Here is a 17,229-nt window from a genome sequence, read left to right as displayed (position 1 = left end):
CGCCCCATAGGTGTGCCTTGCATGATGATCCCTTGATACCTCCATGAAAGCCATGGTGGTGGAGAGCAGGTTGTAGGGGGCAAGAGGGTTGAGGTTACTGTAATAACTGGCTTTTTGAAAGGGGGTTACTAGGAGGTTAATGTATGCACTCCTTGCTCTCTTGTCGGGCCTGTTACTCTTCCTAGGGTGAACTCCCACAAGAGAGGTTGAGGTTTTGTGTAGGTGTAGAGCAGATACATTATTGCAGATGCTTTGTGGAAAACATGCCTGCAAGACTTTCACTACTTGTTTTATTTTAACCTTCAATATCAATATGAGAATTGTTTTCCATTAGTAACCATTACTGATTTACTGGTATTTTTGCCTCTGAAAATTGTATACGTTATGGTATAAAGTTAAAAACAAACTCTTAACTTATCACAAATACACGCCCATGACAACAGACAAGACAACCACATCAGTGAGTGAGGATGGACCCCCCTGGCCCCCTGTCCAATGTCCCAATCTTTGTCCTCAAAGCCACAAGCCAACCACTATTGACTGGCATAGTCTGAAACAGTGTTCCTTTATAGCCAGCCAGACTTGAATGGCTTGGGGAGAGATAAGTATCACTGCTAATAGACCCCTCCTCTCTATCGTACTGTGTGGCTTATTCATGCCCTTGGTCCTCCTCTCTTCAACCTTGGCTGGCTGATACAGAGGAATGTGACTGTACGCCACGGCAGACTCAGCATTTTGTACCTGTGAGTAAGCCATTGCTCTAGCCAGTCCTATAAGATACTGATTAAATACAGTGCACGGACCATTGCCAAGGTTGAATGCATTTGGTGTGTTCATCATCCAGAAGCCAACTGAGCCACTGTCAAATTGCCAGAGATGGTGAGGTAGACATTTTGGTCTGCAGTTTTTATTGAGTAGCAGGCAGTATGCAGCAAACAGTTGGTAGGGATGGGTTTGTTTGGTTTTACCAATAACTTGTTTACCTGGAGGGGGGGGGGGACGGGACCCAAAGACATAAAATCATGTTTAGCTATACAATTGCAAATAGGCTACATGGTTATATAAAATACTACACATTAGTGGAAAGCAATAGGCCATGTATTTTATCCCTCACCATTTGATTTTAGTAGGCTTTTAGCTTATTGTATAGTAACCTAGGCGTTTTAGCCTACTCCATCAGTATCTGGCAATAGATACTTTGTAATATTTGAGGCTCAGAACCACACTTTCACTGCAGCGCGATGTAGCCGAACAATGGGAAGAGGGTATGTAAAATACGCGCCTGTGATTGGTCCGCCACGAGCCGTCAGTCCTCTTGCGACATTTTTTCCACACAAAATGAGCTATCGGACCGAGAAGTTTCAGAGTTCACGCAGCCTCTTTCACCAAACTCCAGTGACGGACCGACACGCACGGATTTTTGTTCTTCTGTGTGGACTGTACCCCCGGGATACCGGTTTTACATCGCTGCTTGAAATCTCGGAAAATACACGTTTTTGCTACTTTGTAGCTCCTGACTCTTCTAACTATAAACTTTGCAACTAAAAATCATGACCCAGTTCAACAAGGGACCAGCCTACGGATTATCCGCAGAGGTTAAAAGCAAGGTAAAGTGTGGACATGTTTAATGCACAGTACCCTACTGTATTGTTTTCGTTGTCCAAACCGGTTACAGCTGAGTTTTCAGGCGAGGCCAGGTTCCAAAGGCTACGCAGAAATATTCTCAGTCATTCGCAAACAGCCAGCATCTGTTTAACTGATGGTGTTATGCTTTTGACGGATAGGCCAGTTGACGTCGTCAACAACTGCAAGGATGACCATATTCAACATAATCTTATTCATTAGGCTACCTGGACAGTGGTAAAGGGATCCCACTATAGTTTTGCAATGGTTGTTCTACAGAAAAGCATAGACGTATTTATTGTTTATCATAAGCAAAACGAGTAGGTTAGGCTAGCCTACTTCAGAAAACTTTGGTTATCTATTCGCGCCGTGAGTTGATTTGGGAAGCCACATTTCCAAAGGTTCCCCTCACGGTCCGACGTAGCCTAATCTTTTTTTGTTTGTTGGCTAGATTATAGTCTTGCAAAATAATCAAATCATCAAAACCCTCCACGAAGACCCAACTAGGATGGGATACCATCTTCATTCATTATTTGACTGAAGTTGCGGGAAGATTATGCCTCTTAGAAAAACGTGTGATTAAAACTACGTGAGACGAAAGCCAAGTGCAACTCATTGTTATCCTTCTCTGGGAGGAGCCGAATCAAGGACCCTAATGCATGTGGGTAGCAAGATGTTGTTGCACATGGTGCATTTAGACTAGCCTTTCCATTTAAATATCTTGGATTGTCGATGCAGGCTATGCAAATAGTCAAGACCTGATTATTTCAAATTAATGTGTGAGGTGTAGGTTAAGCATAGACCGCACAGTTGGAAAGAAACTTCAATCACAGCTAGGACAATGCCTGTCCTATTTCAAATCGCATGGCGCCCCCACCCATTCTTACACTAAATCAGAGGTTTCTTTCAGCTTTTGAAGTTATCTTCTCACAGGCATGGTCGAATTTCAGTTAACGCGTTAGTGACCTCTTCTCTGTACCTAGTTAAATTATAACTCAAACTCAGAAAGTGGAATTCTGATCCTGTTAAAATTGTTAGAGAATGACATCATCGGTTACCCGATGGAAGTGGGCAGGACTAGTGTTAAATGAATGGTGAACTGACTGAACTGCACTGACTGAACTAAATAGAAGTTCACTTCATCCACCTCATGACTTGCAAAGAGTTGACTCTAATACAAACGTTTTCTGACTTTGTGCCATGGTCGAACTGTAAAGTAATTAGAGGACAAATGCTAATCAAACCGCAGAAACAATGGCCTATAAGAAAACATTACAGATTAACAGATGAATTGTTGTCAGACTTTGAGTCATTCCTTATGGCCTCCTTTCACCAAACAACTTTGACAAGATTTGAAGAAGGTTCTTGAAAGACTGGGGTCTATTAACTAATGCCCCCCATTCAAGCTTTACTAGACTACAATCTTTCAAGAATCTTTCCCAAATCTTGTCAAAGTTGTTTGGTGTAAGGAGACCATTAGTTGGGATGCTACAGAACTACTTGATATGAACATGTGACTGCCCATAATTGTTTAAATTAATGGATGAAGCAGTTTGAAATTGCATTAGGCTAGTTTTTTGAGGTGTTGGAAGGTAATATTGCTCATCTCCATTGTGTGGTGGTTCAGGATTTGTCAGTTCATGTAACTTTGACATATGCATTCCCTTACTGTAGACTATATTATGCATCAACTTTGTTGAGCAACTTATTGCATCTGTGGTACTTTAATATGTTAATTTCAAAATCTCTCATCTGGATTTTAATTTGTCCCACTGTAGCTCCCTTTACTATGTCCCTGAAGAGGCTTCTCATCTGGATAAAGTTTGCATAGCCAATGGGTAGTCTCTGGAAACTCACTTAAGCTGAGGTTCTTTGGGTTTACCTCCTGTGATGGAGGATATCTATGAAGCATGTGGCCAAAGCCCAGCTGCCAAGTTTAGGCTCCGATTTCTCTTTGTTGCATAACTCAGTTTGAAGTTGGATGCCATTGTCATTGCTTACCGTTTAGTTCGCTTGGTTTGTATTGCTGTGGTGCTGGCCAGGGTTGGCAGTTTTTCTTTTATGGCCGAATGACCGCTGTTGCATTCCGCTCATGTTTTAACTCTTTATTAAAATCTGTTGCAATGACGTGCATGTCTTAAAGTGGGTCAGGTGAAAAAAAGAGAAGAAAATTGTACTTTGCCAAGGGGGGTATTAAAATGAAAAATTATCAGCTCCTTTTCTAATGTCAGTATGATTCTGAAGTATTCGCCACGACGGCAGCCAAGGGACTGGGGTTTATTGGAAAAGCCAACAAATATTTTTCAATGTTTTTGACAGGAAAGTGGAACACATTGAGTTTTTTTGTCTTTACTTTTTTTGCTGGTATGACTTAACTCTACAGACTCCCCCATAACTGTCAGCACTGATAGACTGTTACTGTCTTTTAATTTGCCTTGTTTGAGTCCTCAAAGTATGGTAGATGAGAATGATGGACAAAAGTTCATAAAATATCAACATATCACGCAAATGTAAAGCACACGTTGTTCTAGCCAGTCTTTTTTTTTTTTCTTCTTTTTTCATTTTGTACATGTGCAAATACATTTTATTAGGTGGCTTGAGAAAGAACTGACTCTTATTGATTAACTCTTGACTCAACCATGTCAGTGCAAATGTTTGTTGCTTTAGACGTAGACCGTTGAAGTGTGTATCTGGATTTTCATGACCCAGTGAGCAAGGTGCTGCCAAGTTGCATTAGGTTGAATTGAATTGAGGGGAATAAGTAGTTTTGCAGGCTTGCATTGTTTGAGCGCTCATGCTTTCTTGGAAAGTTGTGGAAGGAGGTCAGAAGTGTCATGTTTCCATGTGAGATGTCAAGTAAATTGGAAAATATAGTCTAGACTGCACATATTTTACCGTATGTTTATGTAGATCAGTATATCAGTGTTGAAGAGGGCATGCATGGTGTGAGCACTCAGCATAATTCTGTCAGAAAGGTCAATTTGGTTTATGGCTGGTTGCCAACTTCACTTCACATATGGGAAAAATAATCGGGCATCATTTCTTTGGTCTGTCCACATCTGATGATTCCCCGAAGAGCACCTAGCGAATTTGCCAAACCAAATCTATGCTTAATTTTAGACATAATCCTACAAGAGGTCTGGGATGCATTGTTTTCCTTGCACAATGAGGGTCTTTGGAGTAACTGTTTGGTTTTTCCCATTGTGGTTCCTGTTTGCCTTTGGGTGGGCGAATTGTTGGCTCAGCGGGGACACAGAGCAAGGGATTGTACCGCATCTGAATCTTTTGTGTTTCCCGGAAGACGACTTGTTGCCGACTTATCTCAAATTCAGTAAAAAGAATTTGGCAAAAAAAAAAAAAAAAAAATCTTAATTCTTGAATGCTGACCACTGACAAATCCCCTTTTCAGGTATCTGATATTGCGATACTCTTAAGACTTTGCTACAGTCTTAACTACAGGCTCAACCTTTTGATATTTGGGGGTTTTGTAGTCCTGCCAGTACTTTTGAATTGAAGCATCAAAGGGAAGAAAAGTCACTTTGACCAAGTCAAAGCCAAGCCTCCCAAGTCTTCGCTCATTTGTTTATAATAACCTCCTGGAGCAGTTCCACGTCTCCGAGCTGCAGGCGCTGGATTCCCACCACCGTGCCACAGCAGCGGCTAAATTCCATCAGCCGTGATGTTCTCCATCACTGAGGGTCTGGAGGAGGGTGGTGTATGTGTGTGTGTGTGTGTGTGTGTGGGGGGGGGGGGGGGGGGGGGGGGGCTTTGGTGGTTAAAGATACCTTGTGTTAATTTTTTTACTTTTTAAAAAAAAATAAAAAGTAATTTTTTACTAATCTGGGAAGCTGTTTCTCCTCAACACTGACACTGGCATGCCCGCCTGGCCTGGACTTTATCTCCCGGTGCTGTGTGTGTGTGTGTGTGTGTGTGTTGCTTCTGTGGTCGCGGATCTCCGGTGTCCTGATGGAGGGCCAAAGCCCGAATGAATAGGTCCTCACTCAGGACTCTCTGTCCTGGGAGAGGCCAAAAGGGTTTTGAGAAGGAGAGAGAGAGAAGGGGTGGTTGTTGTTGGTTGGATGGATGAAGGACGAAGAGAAGATAAATTATGTGGTTTGGGTCATTGTGGTGTAACCACACCATTTCTGGCTGATGGATGTGACTCCTATGTGATCTGATTTCTTGACTGGGCACTGAGGCATTTTCTGAGTCGACCACCTTTGCCTGTGCTCAGCAATGTCAAGTGTTAGATGGGGTGACCCTGGGTGGTGGTGGTGATGGTGTCAGAGGAGGAGGGTTATTAGCAATGCCTGTAATGTGCTGACGAATGACCCTTTCTCTGGATTGGTTCAGGGCGTCCTCAGCATCAGGACTGTTTGTTAACCCTGTGCTGCCATTTTAGGAAGAGCAGGAACATCCTTTTCCTGGACCTATTGTTTTAGTTGTCTCTCCCGCCTCCTTTAGATATACTCCCCACCCTGACCCCCCCCCCCCCCCCCAAATGTCCATGAATATTTAACCTTGAAAGGATGGCCCTGAGTGTTTTGTTGACCGTTATCTGCCGCACACAGTTGTGTCTCTGACATCTGCCTGGTGCAGAAAACTCTTGCACAAACCCTTATTGGTTCTCAATCATACATTGGAAACCAGAGCGTAAAACCGATTTTGTCTGATGTAAAATGTTGTGTTGAGCAGTAGATTTATGGACCCTTTCAAGAGAGTTCCATTATCAGCATCGTAGTTGGCCCCACAAGGCTTCCTTTTTAACATTCCATATGTTATCTTAATTAGGGCTGCACAATTAATCGAATTGTAATCACGATCACGATTTTGGCTTCCCACGATCAAATTTGCGTGATCGAGCGATATTAAAAATGCGTGCTCTACCCATTGAACCAACCTGGCAACCCATATAACACTCCGCTACAAAACAATGTGCCTGCATGCAGCCTACCAATGACAACTGTTCCCTGCACTGCTCAGCCTGATGCAATGCTCAGTTTGGATGCACTGTGGACTAGTAGCATTATGTTAACTATTAGTAGGCTAGTTAGACTATACAAAAAAACGAATCAAAAATCAAATGTGTGGCACAGCAGGCTAAGAGCTTGTCCCTCGAAACGGATCATCCGTTGTTCGAAAATATTTCGGATTTCAGGCAAGTGGAGTTAACCAAAAACTTAAGCAAAGCAGGGCTCTCAACTCATACCGTGAAACACATCACATCAAACCACACATGCCTTTTTATCACGTTAACTTTTAGTCCTTGTTTGCTTCCTCCGATATAGCCTATAATAAGAGTTGAGCTAACGACGGGATCCGTGAATTATATTCATGTATTTTATAAGCTACATGTGCAAGACACAGCCTACTCAAAACGAGTGAACAATAATGAAATTGTAGCCTACACGTCAGTGTTTTACATATCAACGAATGACTAAACCAGGGGTGTCCAAACTGCGGCCCGCCATTTAATCCGGCCCGCCGAGCATTTATTAGTTTATCATAGATCCGGCCCGCCACACTTTAATCCGGCCTGCCAAGCATATAATTAGGTTATCATAGCTAGCTATTTTTTTCCCAGCGATAGACAACGTTGTGATTAACTTCAGGCTACTGCAAACTGCTTTACACTCTTCCTGAAGAACGTTTACAATGTCAATGTCAAAACAGCTTGTTACATCGAGATACATAGTATCTCCATTGCAGCAGATCTAACTACGTTATGCTACTCCATTTAATTGGGAACGCATTTGAGCGTGCACGAGAGAGAGCGCAATGGCAACAGTTCCCATTACTGACCATTTACAAACTGAGTGGGCACAGCTCTAGCCATAAGCTATTTGAGTGGATCTGGCAAAGTGTCTTAAATTGACAGTGCACCATTTATGAATGAATTAAAAAGCATCAAATTAACTGTATTAATCAATACTTTGTAATTACTGTGTTGCCGTTAACCTTTCCCCAAATATTAACAAAGTAGCAAGCTGGAAGTTTGGAAGTCACAGTCAATCTATATTTGCAGTAATTTTGGGGAGTAAATGTGAGGGGAAGAATTTGGGTGAGACAGATAGCAAGTCCAATATGTTTAAGGGAAAAAATATTTTTGTCACTAAAATTAATTAATAATCGTGATAAATAATCGTGATCTCAATATTGATCAAAATAATCGTGATTATCATTTTGGCCATAATCGTGCAGCCCTAATCTTAATGCAGAGGAAGTAGATTGGGAACCAAATAGAACGTTCAAGCATTGTTTTTGTTTTTATTGTTGAAAGGGTCTATAGAGGATAAGAACATAGTGAAAGATGGTGCTGTACAGCACTGCTCAGTTGATTTGGAGATGGGTTTGATGTTGCCTGGGCTTTTTTTGATCTTATGTAAACATTTCTAGTTCACTTCACTTGTATTGTACCAGCGATCGCCTCACATTATGTGGTCGGTTGAGCATTGCTAGAGCTAACGCATGGTTAAATATTAATGAGCACCAGCTGGGATAATTGTGCAAACACAGTTCAATACATTGTCACATGTGTGGTTTAATAAATGGTTGATCCAACATGCTAGTAGCCCTTAGTGCATAGCAGCTGGTTGTAGGAGCGCTGAACAGGATTGTGTACTTCAGGTAATTCATTGGATCAGATTGTATTGCATCATTGACTTTTTCACTCTCTCAAAGATGTGGCATGTTGATGAGAATGAAGGCTTCACATAAATGCCTTTTGTATGACTTATAAAGGCTTCATTTTAAAAGGAATATTTATCCCACTGAGGAACTGTCTAGACTTGCATTAAACCATGTATGAATTGTCCTCAAGGGTGATATTATACTCAACACAGTTGGGTTGTGCCATGTTTTTGACCTCCTGGCCACCATCCCTGGCCTCTCCAGATGTTTGCCTGGTTCAGGGATGTCATCAGGAAACGCAAACGGGCTCGAGCTTGCAGATGGGGTGGGGCTTTGCTGGAGCTTCCAGAAGTTTCCACAGCGACTTGAGATGTAAACTTCTAGTTTTTTTCCTCCCCTTCCCCCACCCCCCAGAAGATCTCTTTAACAACTCCATCAATATAAAGAGAGCTGGGTCTCATTTCTCCACTGCTCCCCCCCCCCCCTCTCCTGGGATCTTGGCAGTCTTCCCAGAGCACGACTGCCAAAAGAAGTGTAGAGAAGGAGAGGAAGAAAGAAGGAGAGAGTGAGCGAGGGAGGGAGAGAAAAGCTCTGCCCTCTAATCCATCCCTCTCTCTTGAACAACCCATCTGTACTTTCTGGTATTGGTCCCTGGCTTCAGTCTCACAAAAGGCTACTGATTAATTCCTGCACGATTACTCCAGAGATGGTTGTCATGGATGCGGCCACTCTGCTCCCCGAACGAAACCCTTTCATATCATCAGCGCCTCAAATCTTCCACTGACTCATGTTTTGGAACAGAACCTCTCCGATGTGCCCTTTCCCAAGATGGTGGCTGCATTCAAGGCCTTGGCCTTTTCATCGGTCAGTTTTGTGAGGATGGTGCATTGAACTGAATGGGGTGAGAGGGGAATGATCTGCCATGACCTGACCTCAAATTGAACAGTCAGGACATGGACACTATCCCTATGTCCTTTTATTCCTTGTCCCCCTCTTATGGCGATGGGTCACATTCCTGCTGACAGTGGCTTGGTGTGGGGGAGTGATTGACTGTAGATTAACAGAAATGGCCCTTTTCTTTCTGCAGTGAGTGGGGGGTGCATGGGAACATTCGTCTACACGTTTATGGGCCTTTTCCCTTTCAGGCCTGCATTTGTAAAGCTGTCGGTACGTACTCCTGTGTGAGAGTAGACGTGTATGACTTTTGGCTTTTATGAGTGTTAAGTGTTTCTGTTTGACACTGAACAATTTCCCTCCCCGTTGCCCGTCTGAGCAGCATGCCGGGGTGACGTGAGTGATGTGGTGGCGACGAGCTAATATCGGCTCATGGGGAACGTGTTGGGTTTAGCGTATGCGAGAGGAGCAGCCAAACAATGAGTGGACTGTGAAATGGAGTGGCGTCCAGATGTTTTCTCTCTGGCCTCCTCAATCACCTCCCTCTCTCTCTCTGTCTCTCACACTCACACTCTCTCTCTGTCTCTGTCTCTGTCTCTGTCTCTGTCTCTGTCTCTCTCTCTCTCTCTGTCTCTCTCTGTCTCTCTCTCTCTCTGTCTCTCTCTCTCTCTCTCTCTGTCTCTCTCTCTGTCTCTGTCTCTGTCTCTGTCTTCAGCCTTCTGTCCTGGGAGAGCTTGGGAAGAGTGAGACAGATAGAGCAAAAGGCGGTGTGAGGGGGGTGGAATCACTTTTTGGGTGTGTGTGTGTTTTGTTACCAGACCAGGAGTGTCCCTCTCTATCTTCAAAAACCTCTTGAAGACCCAGCTCTTGTGAGAGGACCTCCTCTTCTAACTGCAACGCAACACTCTTAACTTCCCTCTTATCTACTTGACTTAACAGTCATTCTGTTTCTTGTACAAGGTAGTACTTATTGTTACACAATTATCCTATTCGCACTGTACCTCGGATCATTCTTGTTTTTATATGTCGCTCTGGACAACAGTGTCAGCTAATTGAATAAATGTGTGTGTGTGTGTGTCTGAGAGAGAGCGAGACTTCAGTGCGAGAAAGTTAACATGTCAAAGATCCATTAATGACTTTGGTGTCATCAGATTAATTTAAACTCTTACTGTGTGTGTGTGTGTCCGTGCCTGTGCAACTGTCAGCACTGATCACAGGAACTGAAGCTCTAAGCCTCCTTCCAATCTGAAAGTGATAACTTGGCAGCTTGTCCAAGGGCATGTGGCTGGTTCCATATTTAATGAGAAGCTTACTGATTATTGATATATTATGGCTGCAAGTGTGTGTGTGTGTGTGTTTGAACATGCCCAGGGGCCGCTGGGTCTTCTTGTGCTCTACTTTCACACATGTTGTGGAGGTTCCTGTTTCCCACAATTCTGTGTGGGAAGTCTAAACTGCCCTCCAGTGTTTTTCATGCCCATCTTGATCTCTTCACTCTCTCTGACCGTGGCCATCTCTCTTCTCTACAACACAATCAGATGGGTCACTTCCTTTATGTTTGTGATGACGACAATCCATTTCAATAGTACTGCCAAGCAGGAAATACTAGGGGAATGTTTGTGACTCATCAACACTAATTTACGCATGGCTGTCAAATTGCTGCCACAGATATAAATATGTGTTGAGAGAGTCTCTCTTCCAGGAATAGTTTCTCTTGATCTAAATACCTGGTTGAAACATACTCATTATCTGGTCTTCTGATATGGTGTGTTTAATTGCGTGAGGATTTGCTGAGACGTCACGGTTGCAGGTGTAGGTCACAGGACCTTGTAGTCAATGATAATGCAGCTCTTCTGTCTCTAACTGTCAGGAACCCACACAGCGCTTTTCAGAGAGGACAGCAGGGCCGCTGTTATTTAGAGTCCACCGTGTGTGTCCACAGTATCCACCGTGCTTCCTGTGAAGGGACCTGGGAAACAGGAAGCTTATGTCACTGACCTAACTCACTAAAGGGATGGGTCTTTTTTTCATGGCAGTGGTGGTGGTGGTGTTGTTGTTTTTTTTTAACTGTGTTTCCAGTCCATGACGTGAGTCATTCTTGCTCTACAACAAGCAGGCCAACGAGACGAAGCCTTCAGCCTTTATCATTTGGACCATCTCCAAACTATTCTCAAAAGAAGGCATCACTGCTTTTGCTTTTCTTTGTCCTCCCACATTTGTTCCCATGGTTTTTGCTTTCAAAAAGGTTAAACGGGTACACCGTGTTTTAACGATAACCATACCCTCAATTGAGCCCAACAAAAAGAGTGTGTGTGTGTGTGTGTGTGTGTGTGTGTGTGTTTTTTAATACAACAAGTAAAGCTTTTATAAAAGATTGTCTCCTTCAGCACATGACCTACCCAATTTGTTTTTTTTTTTCTCTCTCTCCTTTTTCCCTCTCGTAAAAGGATTCTAGTCACTTGTGTGTCCGTCTCTGTTCCTTGGTGGTGAAATAACACTTTGCATCTGGTGTTGATTTGATTTGACACGGCCCAAGTGGAGGAAACCAAGGTCTCCTGATGAGGCCCTAATTATGTAATCACAGGCCCCTTGCGCTCTCATCTGTAAAGAACCACCTCCTGGCACTGCACTCCCCAGGCACTCGCTTCCACATTTTTTAGGCCGGCTGAACTTTTCTACCTCCAAAAAAAAAGCTATGATTGTCTTCATCGTCTGATAGATGGGTGTGTTGACTGTGTAGGTGTGGAAATAGGAGTCGTGTGAATCTTAATTTGAAGAGTTCAGATGCAAAACCCTAACCCTAAATCCGTCTGACTACTTTTCTTTTAAATGAGCATTTAAATTCAGGCTCCTATAGGTTTTTGCCTATAAATCGATATTTCAGACCAGGAAGAGTGGTATTTAGTGGGTTTAGAAGTTAAATTATTTGATTAGCGTATACTATGTGTGGAGAGCATCCCCTCACCATCTTTATCTCATTTTTGACATAGGTGGCATTTAGAGGCTTTTGCATCTGAACCCTTCATTTGTTTTTTGTGTGTTTCTTTTATTTGCATCGATTTTGATTTGTTGTGTGTTTCCCCCCCCCCCCCTTTCAGATCGCTCAGAAGTATGACCTGCAAAAAGAGGAGGAGCTGCGCTTCTGGATTGAGGAGGTCACGGGCATGCCCATCGGAGACAACTTCCAGAAGGGTCTGAAGGATGGGGTCATCTTGTGCGAGTGAGTCTGTGTCTGTGTCTGGCTTTGTGTAATGCGTCGGTGGCGAGTGTTTCCTTCTTCTTGGAAAATACGTCTTTATCGTATGGGTGGTGTTAGTATGGGTGTTGGTTTCCTGTGTGTGTGTGTGTGTGTGTGTGTGTGTTCATGCTCAGTCCTGGGAGACTGGAGTAGATCTGACATTGTGACTTTGTGGCCGACCGTGTGCTCTGCCTGCCTGCTGTTTAGACAGCTGATGTGAGTTGCATAGGGGAGAAGGGACTGACTCCGGATCAGTACAAGAAGAACAAGTCACGTATATTATAAGATAATACATCTCTATTTGGAAATGGCTATTCTCATGATCATGTGACACGGTGTCATATGACAGTCATAGGTTAAGTAGTTAAGAGGACAATATGCCATGATCATATGAATGTGCATACCGGTATACATGCCACTACAATCATGTGACTGCCCTTACATACCAAGATACAAATAATCTGTGAAGTGTACAGGAAGATGAAAAGTGCTAGAAATATTAGGTTATCAGGTTTTATCTTCCACCTCCATGTTCTTGCCCGGTTATCTTTTGTTGTTCTCATTTGTTGTGTTTTGGAGTCAACACATCCTGTACTCGATTTTAAGCAGAGGAACATGCACCTAAAATACTGCAGGGAGTAATCTAGATAGGGTAACAAGCTGGGAATGGAGATTATAGGCCACAAATCCGGAATGTTCTCTTAGTCATTGACAGTTGTGCTAGCTGAGAAGGATTTTGAATAGTTGATGTATTAAATTGCTATTAACTCTGTTTTCAATGTTGTATGGGTTGGTAAGTACTGTTAATGAAAAAGAATGTGATCACGTTCCTCATTCATTTTCCAGATTGATCAACAAACTACAGCCTGGTTCAATAAAGAAAATCAACCATTCACAGCTGAACTGGCACAAGGTAACAACTATTTTGCAATTCTCTTCTGCTAGGGGTTCTCCCTATTGGGCTTGTAGAGGTATCCGGTTGTACTCACAGGTGTTCTTAGGGCAATGCTACTACAGAAATAGCCTCTCTTTAACATTTTAATGACATTACAGACCTGCAGCAATCATGGCGTGCCTTGGGAATAATCAGACCTATTCACAAGGCATTTTACCACTCTCACTAACAACCGGTTCTTTATCTGATTATTGCATCCTGGTGGTGTTGCCAGAGAAGAGAGTAAGCGAGAAAGAGAGCGATGATTTTCTCTGTTCTCTTTGTTCGCCCTTAGCTGGAGAACCTTGGGAATTTCATCAAAGCCATATTAACTTATGGCTTGAAGCCCAATGATATCTTTGAAGCCAATGACCTCTTTGAAAATGGGAATATGACTCAAGTCCAGACCACACTGCTCGCTCTGGCCAGCATGGTATGTATGCCCCCTCTAATTCTGGGTTAAAGGGGGGTTCCTGGCCTGTTTTGTTTGTTTCTCTTGACTAAATATCTTGATGTTTTCTTTTGCTCACTCCTACAACTTGTGTTCGTTGTGTCTGCCAGGGAAAGACCAAAGGCATGGACTCAAAGATTGACATCGGAGTGAAATACGCAGACAAGCAAGCACGCCATTTTGACGATGAGAAGATGAAAGCTGGCCAATGTGTAATCGGACTACAGGTGAGACTTCACTCCTTTCCAAAGATTATTTTAGTACATCAGTACAGCACTGTTGTCCCTGAAGTGTTCCCAATCGTACCACTGCTGGCGCTAATAATAACATGAATCATCTTGTGTCTCACAGATGGGAACCAATAAGTGTGCGAGCCAGGCCGGCATGACCGCTTACGGGACAAGGAGACATCTGTACGATCCAAAGACGCAGACGGACAAGCCTTACGACCAGACCACCATCAGTCTACAGATGGGCACCAACAAAGGAGCAAGTCAGGTACACACCGATTCCCTGTGCACTAGGACAGCACAACATAGCCATAGTTGTTTCAGGTGACTGTGTATGGAGACACCTCATTCTCAGAGGTTTTGCCAATAATCCTCTGTTGCTTGTTTGCTTTCTTTTTTTTTCTTTCTCTTTCTTTCTCTAGGCTGGCATGGCTGCCCCAGGCACCAGGAGGGACATCTTTGACCAAAAGGTGGCGCAGCAGCCGGTGGACTCCTCCACCATCTCCCTTCAGATGGGCACCAACAAGGTGGCCTCCCAGAAGGGCATGAGCGTGTACGGGCTGGGCCGCCAGGTCTACGACCCCAAGTACTGCGCCCCGCCCACAGAGCCCGTTATCCACGCCAATGGTAGCCAGGGCACGGGCACCAACGGTTCAGAGATCAGCGACAGTGACTATCAGGCCGAGTACCAGGAGGAGGAGTACCAGGGCAGCTACCATGACGAGTACAGTGCACACTACACCGACCAAGGCATCGACTATTAGGCATGGCCACCACACCATTAGTCGAAGCAGTATTAACTAGTTGTATTATCAACAGAGCAAGTCTTTTGCTATCCTCGCTAGTCTTTCTATATTTTTTTTTTATCATTTGAAATGTTGGTCTTTTAGGCATTATGTTGCCTGAATGACTTTTCCCAGCCTTCCATTCAATGGCGGTTTGAAAAGCAATGCTTTGTTTTGTTTTGTTGGGGATTTGTTTTAGAATGGTAACACATGGTGATTTCTGCCATTTAAAGATTGAGACCATTCCATTTAGTTTCCTTTTTATTTTTTAGAATGGTAAAATGGAGATTTATAAAAATTGAGACCATTCCTTTTAATGTTTTTAAAATGTCTAATGAAGTATGGATTACTGTGAAGTATTGTCTCCCTTCCTTTCAAACTATGCAGCATCTGCTTCATGCAATAATTCTACCCTTTTTTTAAAAATGCCTGATGACTTTTTGCATTAAGATTTCAATATTTTTCAAGGAAATCTGAATCATCAGTCTTAAGGTTTGGCAGCCATTTTGATTTTGTCTGATGCTCCTTCACTCTCTAGTCCTTCCTGTCATGATTTGACATCAATCTTGGGAGCAAGAGTTGAGAACCGGAAGACAAGTTCTTGCATCATTCCATTTATTTTATTTTTGTTATTTTTCACATCACTGGAAGATCTCTTCTGACTTTCCTGACCTCCTATCTTCTCTAAAATCACACAAAAGTGTGAGTGCTTTGTTCGTAAAGAATAACTTCAGTAGACTGGATGACCAAAAAGTTTATTTAGTTTTCCTGCTTTTACTGCCTAGTTTCTTTTTTTTATTTGTGCAATTATGTCTCATGTTTTGAAAAGAAGAGAAAGAAATCCCATGCTCCCTCTGTATTTATTGCCATGTCTCTCAGTATAAGCCTTTCCTGTCATATGGTTCTTTTTATGAATAAATTGTATGTTATAAATAAAGCCTTAAATGACTTGGTTCTACAAGTATTTCTATTCACAGCTTACAATTACTCAAGATAAAAAAAAAAAAAAAAATATCACTCAAAAAGAAATTCTTTTGAAATCATAACCTTCAGTCTGGTGTTTCCCCTCCATAAAATCGTAATTGATTTTCATCTGAATTAAATGACATGCTTACAGGAAGTATTTTTCCACCTTGTGAATCGGGTTGGCAGGAGACGGTTGCCCTGAACTGAGCGAGACTTCTGATGACCTCAGCTGGCACGGTTTTGCTTGGGACATTTATGGCGGCGTGTTGGAATGGAGCGTAGCTTCAGATGTGCCTATACTCTATTCATACAAGAAGATATTCTCATAAATCTTTAGGGATTTTTAAAAAAAAAACTTTTTTGGCTGTAGTCTTGGAGTTTTTGGAAGGGATTTTTTTTTGCGGGGGGGGCTGTCCTCCAGTCAATATCCCAGTTTCTGGAAACAGTTATATAACCAGGCGGAGTGGAAAACCAGAGAAGAGTGTGTGGCAGCTCAGTGCAAAAAAGAAGACTGAAGGGGAAAAACTGTCTTGTTCCTCTACAAGCATAATATGTAAGACACTTCCCAGCAGTTCTTTCCCTGTCATGATTTGTTGAAACTTCAGATGAGTGTTGATTTTCTTTGAGTGTACGTCTGTTCATATGTTGCAAAACCAGTGTGGTGGATCACATTTGATCTCAATCAAGACCAGAACAACATGGTTGACGTACTACGCTCGGTCACCGAGCAGATCCATCTACGCATACAGTAAACAGAGGAGTGTGGTGGGGGTAGGGACTGGGTTGGCGAGGGCTTCAGCCGACATCTACCGCTGAGCGACCTGGAACATCTAACAGCCCCCTTTGTGTTTGATTAAGCTGGTCGTTCTTTCTTCTTCCCCAGTCATGAATGCACTGGACTGCGGAACGGGACGAGGGGAGTGATATGAAAGCAATGTGATGAGGATGTGCGGGGGGAGGGAGGGAGGGAGGAACATTCCTAGGCATGGATGAGAATCGAGCTCTTAAGCCCTCCACCAACGCCGGACTTGGCCTGGGAAGAAACCAGTAATTCAGTCAAGGCCTCTGTTAGAAAGGAATGTGAAGTTTTGGCAAGTGCAGTTCTTGGCTGCGTTGTGAGCGTGTTGCACTGCGCCGCTGCACCTTTGGATATGTTCCTTAATTGGTATGCAAGGTGTGTAGGGACAAAATCCCTCAAGAAATACTGGGGGTCTAGAGTGTTCTTTCTCTTTCTCTCTGTCTCTCTGTGTATAGATTTGTTTTTGTGACCACTGATATGCAGCCATGGGGATTGTTTACCCAAGTGACATGACAACAGTGTGTTGTTGCCAGTGGCCCATGCACTCAGCTGTGGACGATGTGAACCCCACGTGAGGGTCCGATCAAACAAAAGCATCGTCGGTGAAAGGCACAGTCCAAACGGTGTCTACTGAGTAACCAATGGGCTGCCTGAGAAAATCATGGCATTCATTCAATCT

General features: G+C 43.1%; 1 protein-coding gene across 1 annotated transcript; it reads left to right on the top strand.

Moving 5' to 3' along the window:
* The first annotated feature begins 1,348 nt into the window (after positions 1-1,348).
* Positions 1,349-15,734, top strand: cnn3a (calponin 3, acidic a). The gene is made up of 7 exons (XM_042067570.1): positions 1,349-1,607; positions 12,246-12,367; positions 13,232-13,298; positions 13,615-13,752; positions 13,881-13,997; positions 14,122-14,268; positions 14,423-15,734. The coding sequence occupies exons 1-7, from the start codon at positions 1,551-1,553 to the stop codon at positions 14,762-14,764; spliced, it is 990 nt and encodes a 329-aa protein (XP_041923504.1). The 5' UTR covers positions 1,349-1,550; the 3' UTR covers positions 14,765-15,734.
* The last annotated feature ends 1,495 nt before the right edge of the window (positions 15,735-17,229 follow it).

Source organism: Alosa sapidissima, chromosome 17 (genome assembly GCF_018492685.1).
Source record: "Alosa sapidissima isolate fAloSap1 chromosome 17, fAloSap1.pri, whole genome shotgun sequence".
Classification (NCBI taxonomy): Eukaryota; Metazoa; Chordata; class Actinopteri; order Clupeiformes; family Clupeidae; genus Alosa; species Alosa sapidissima.
The sequence above is the reverse complement of the archived record's forward strand: the minus strand, read 5'-3'. Positions and strand labels throughout refer to the sequence as shown.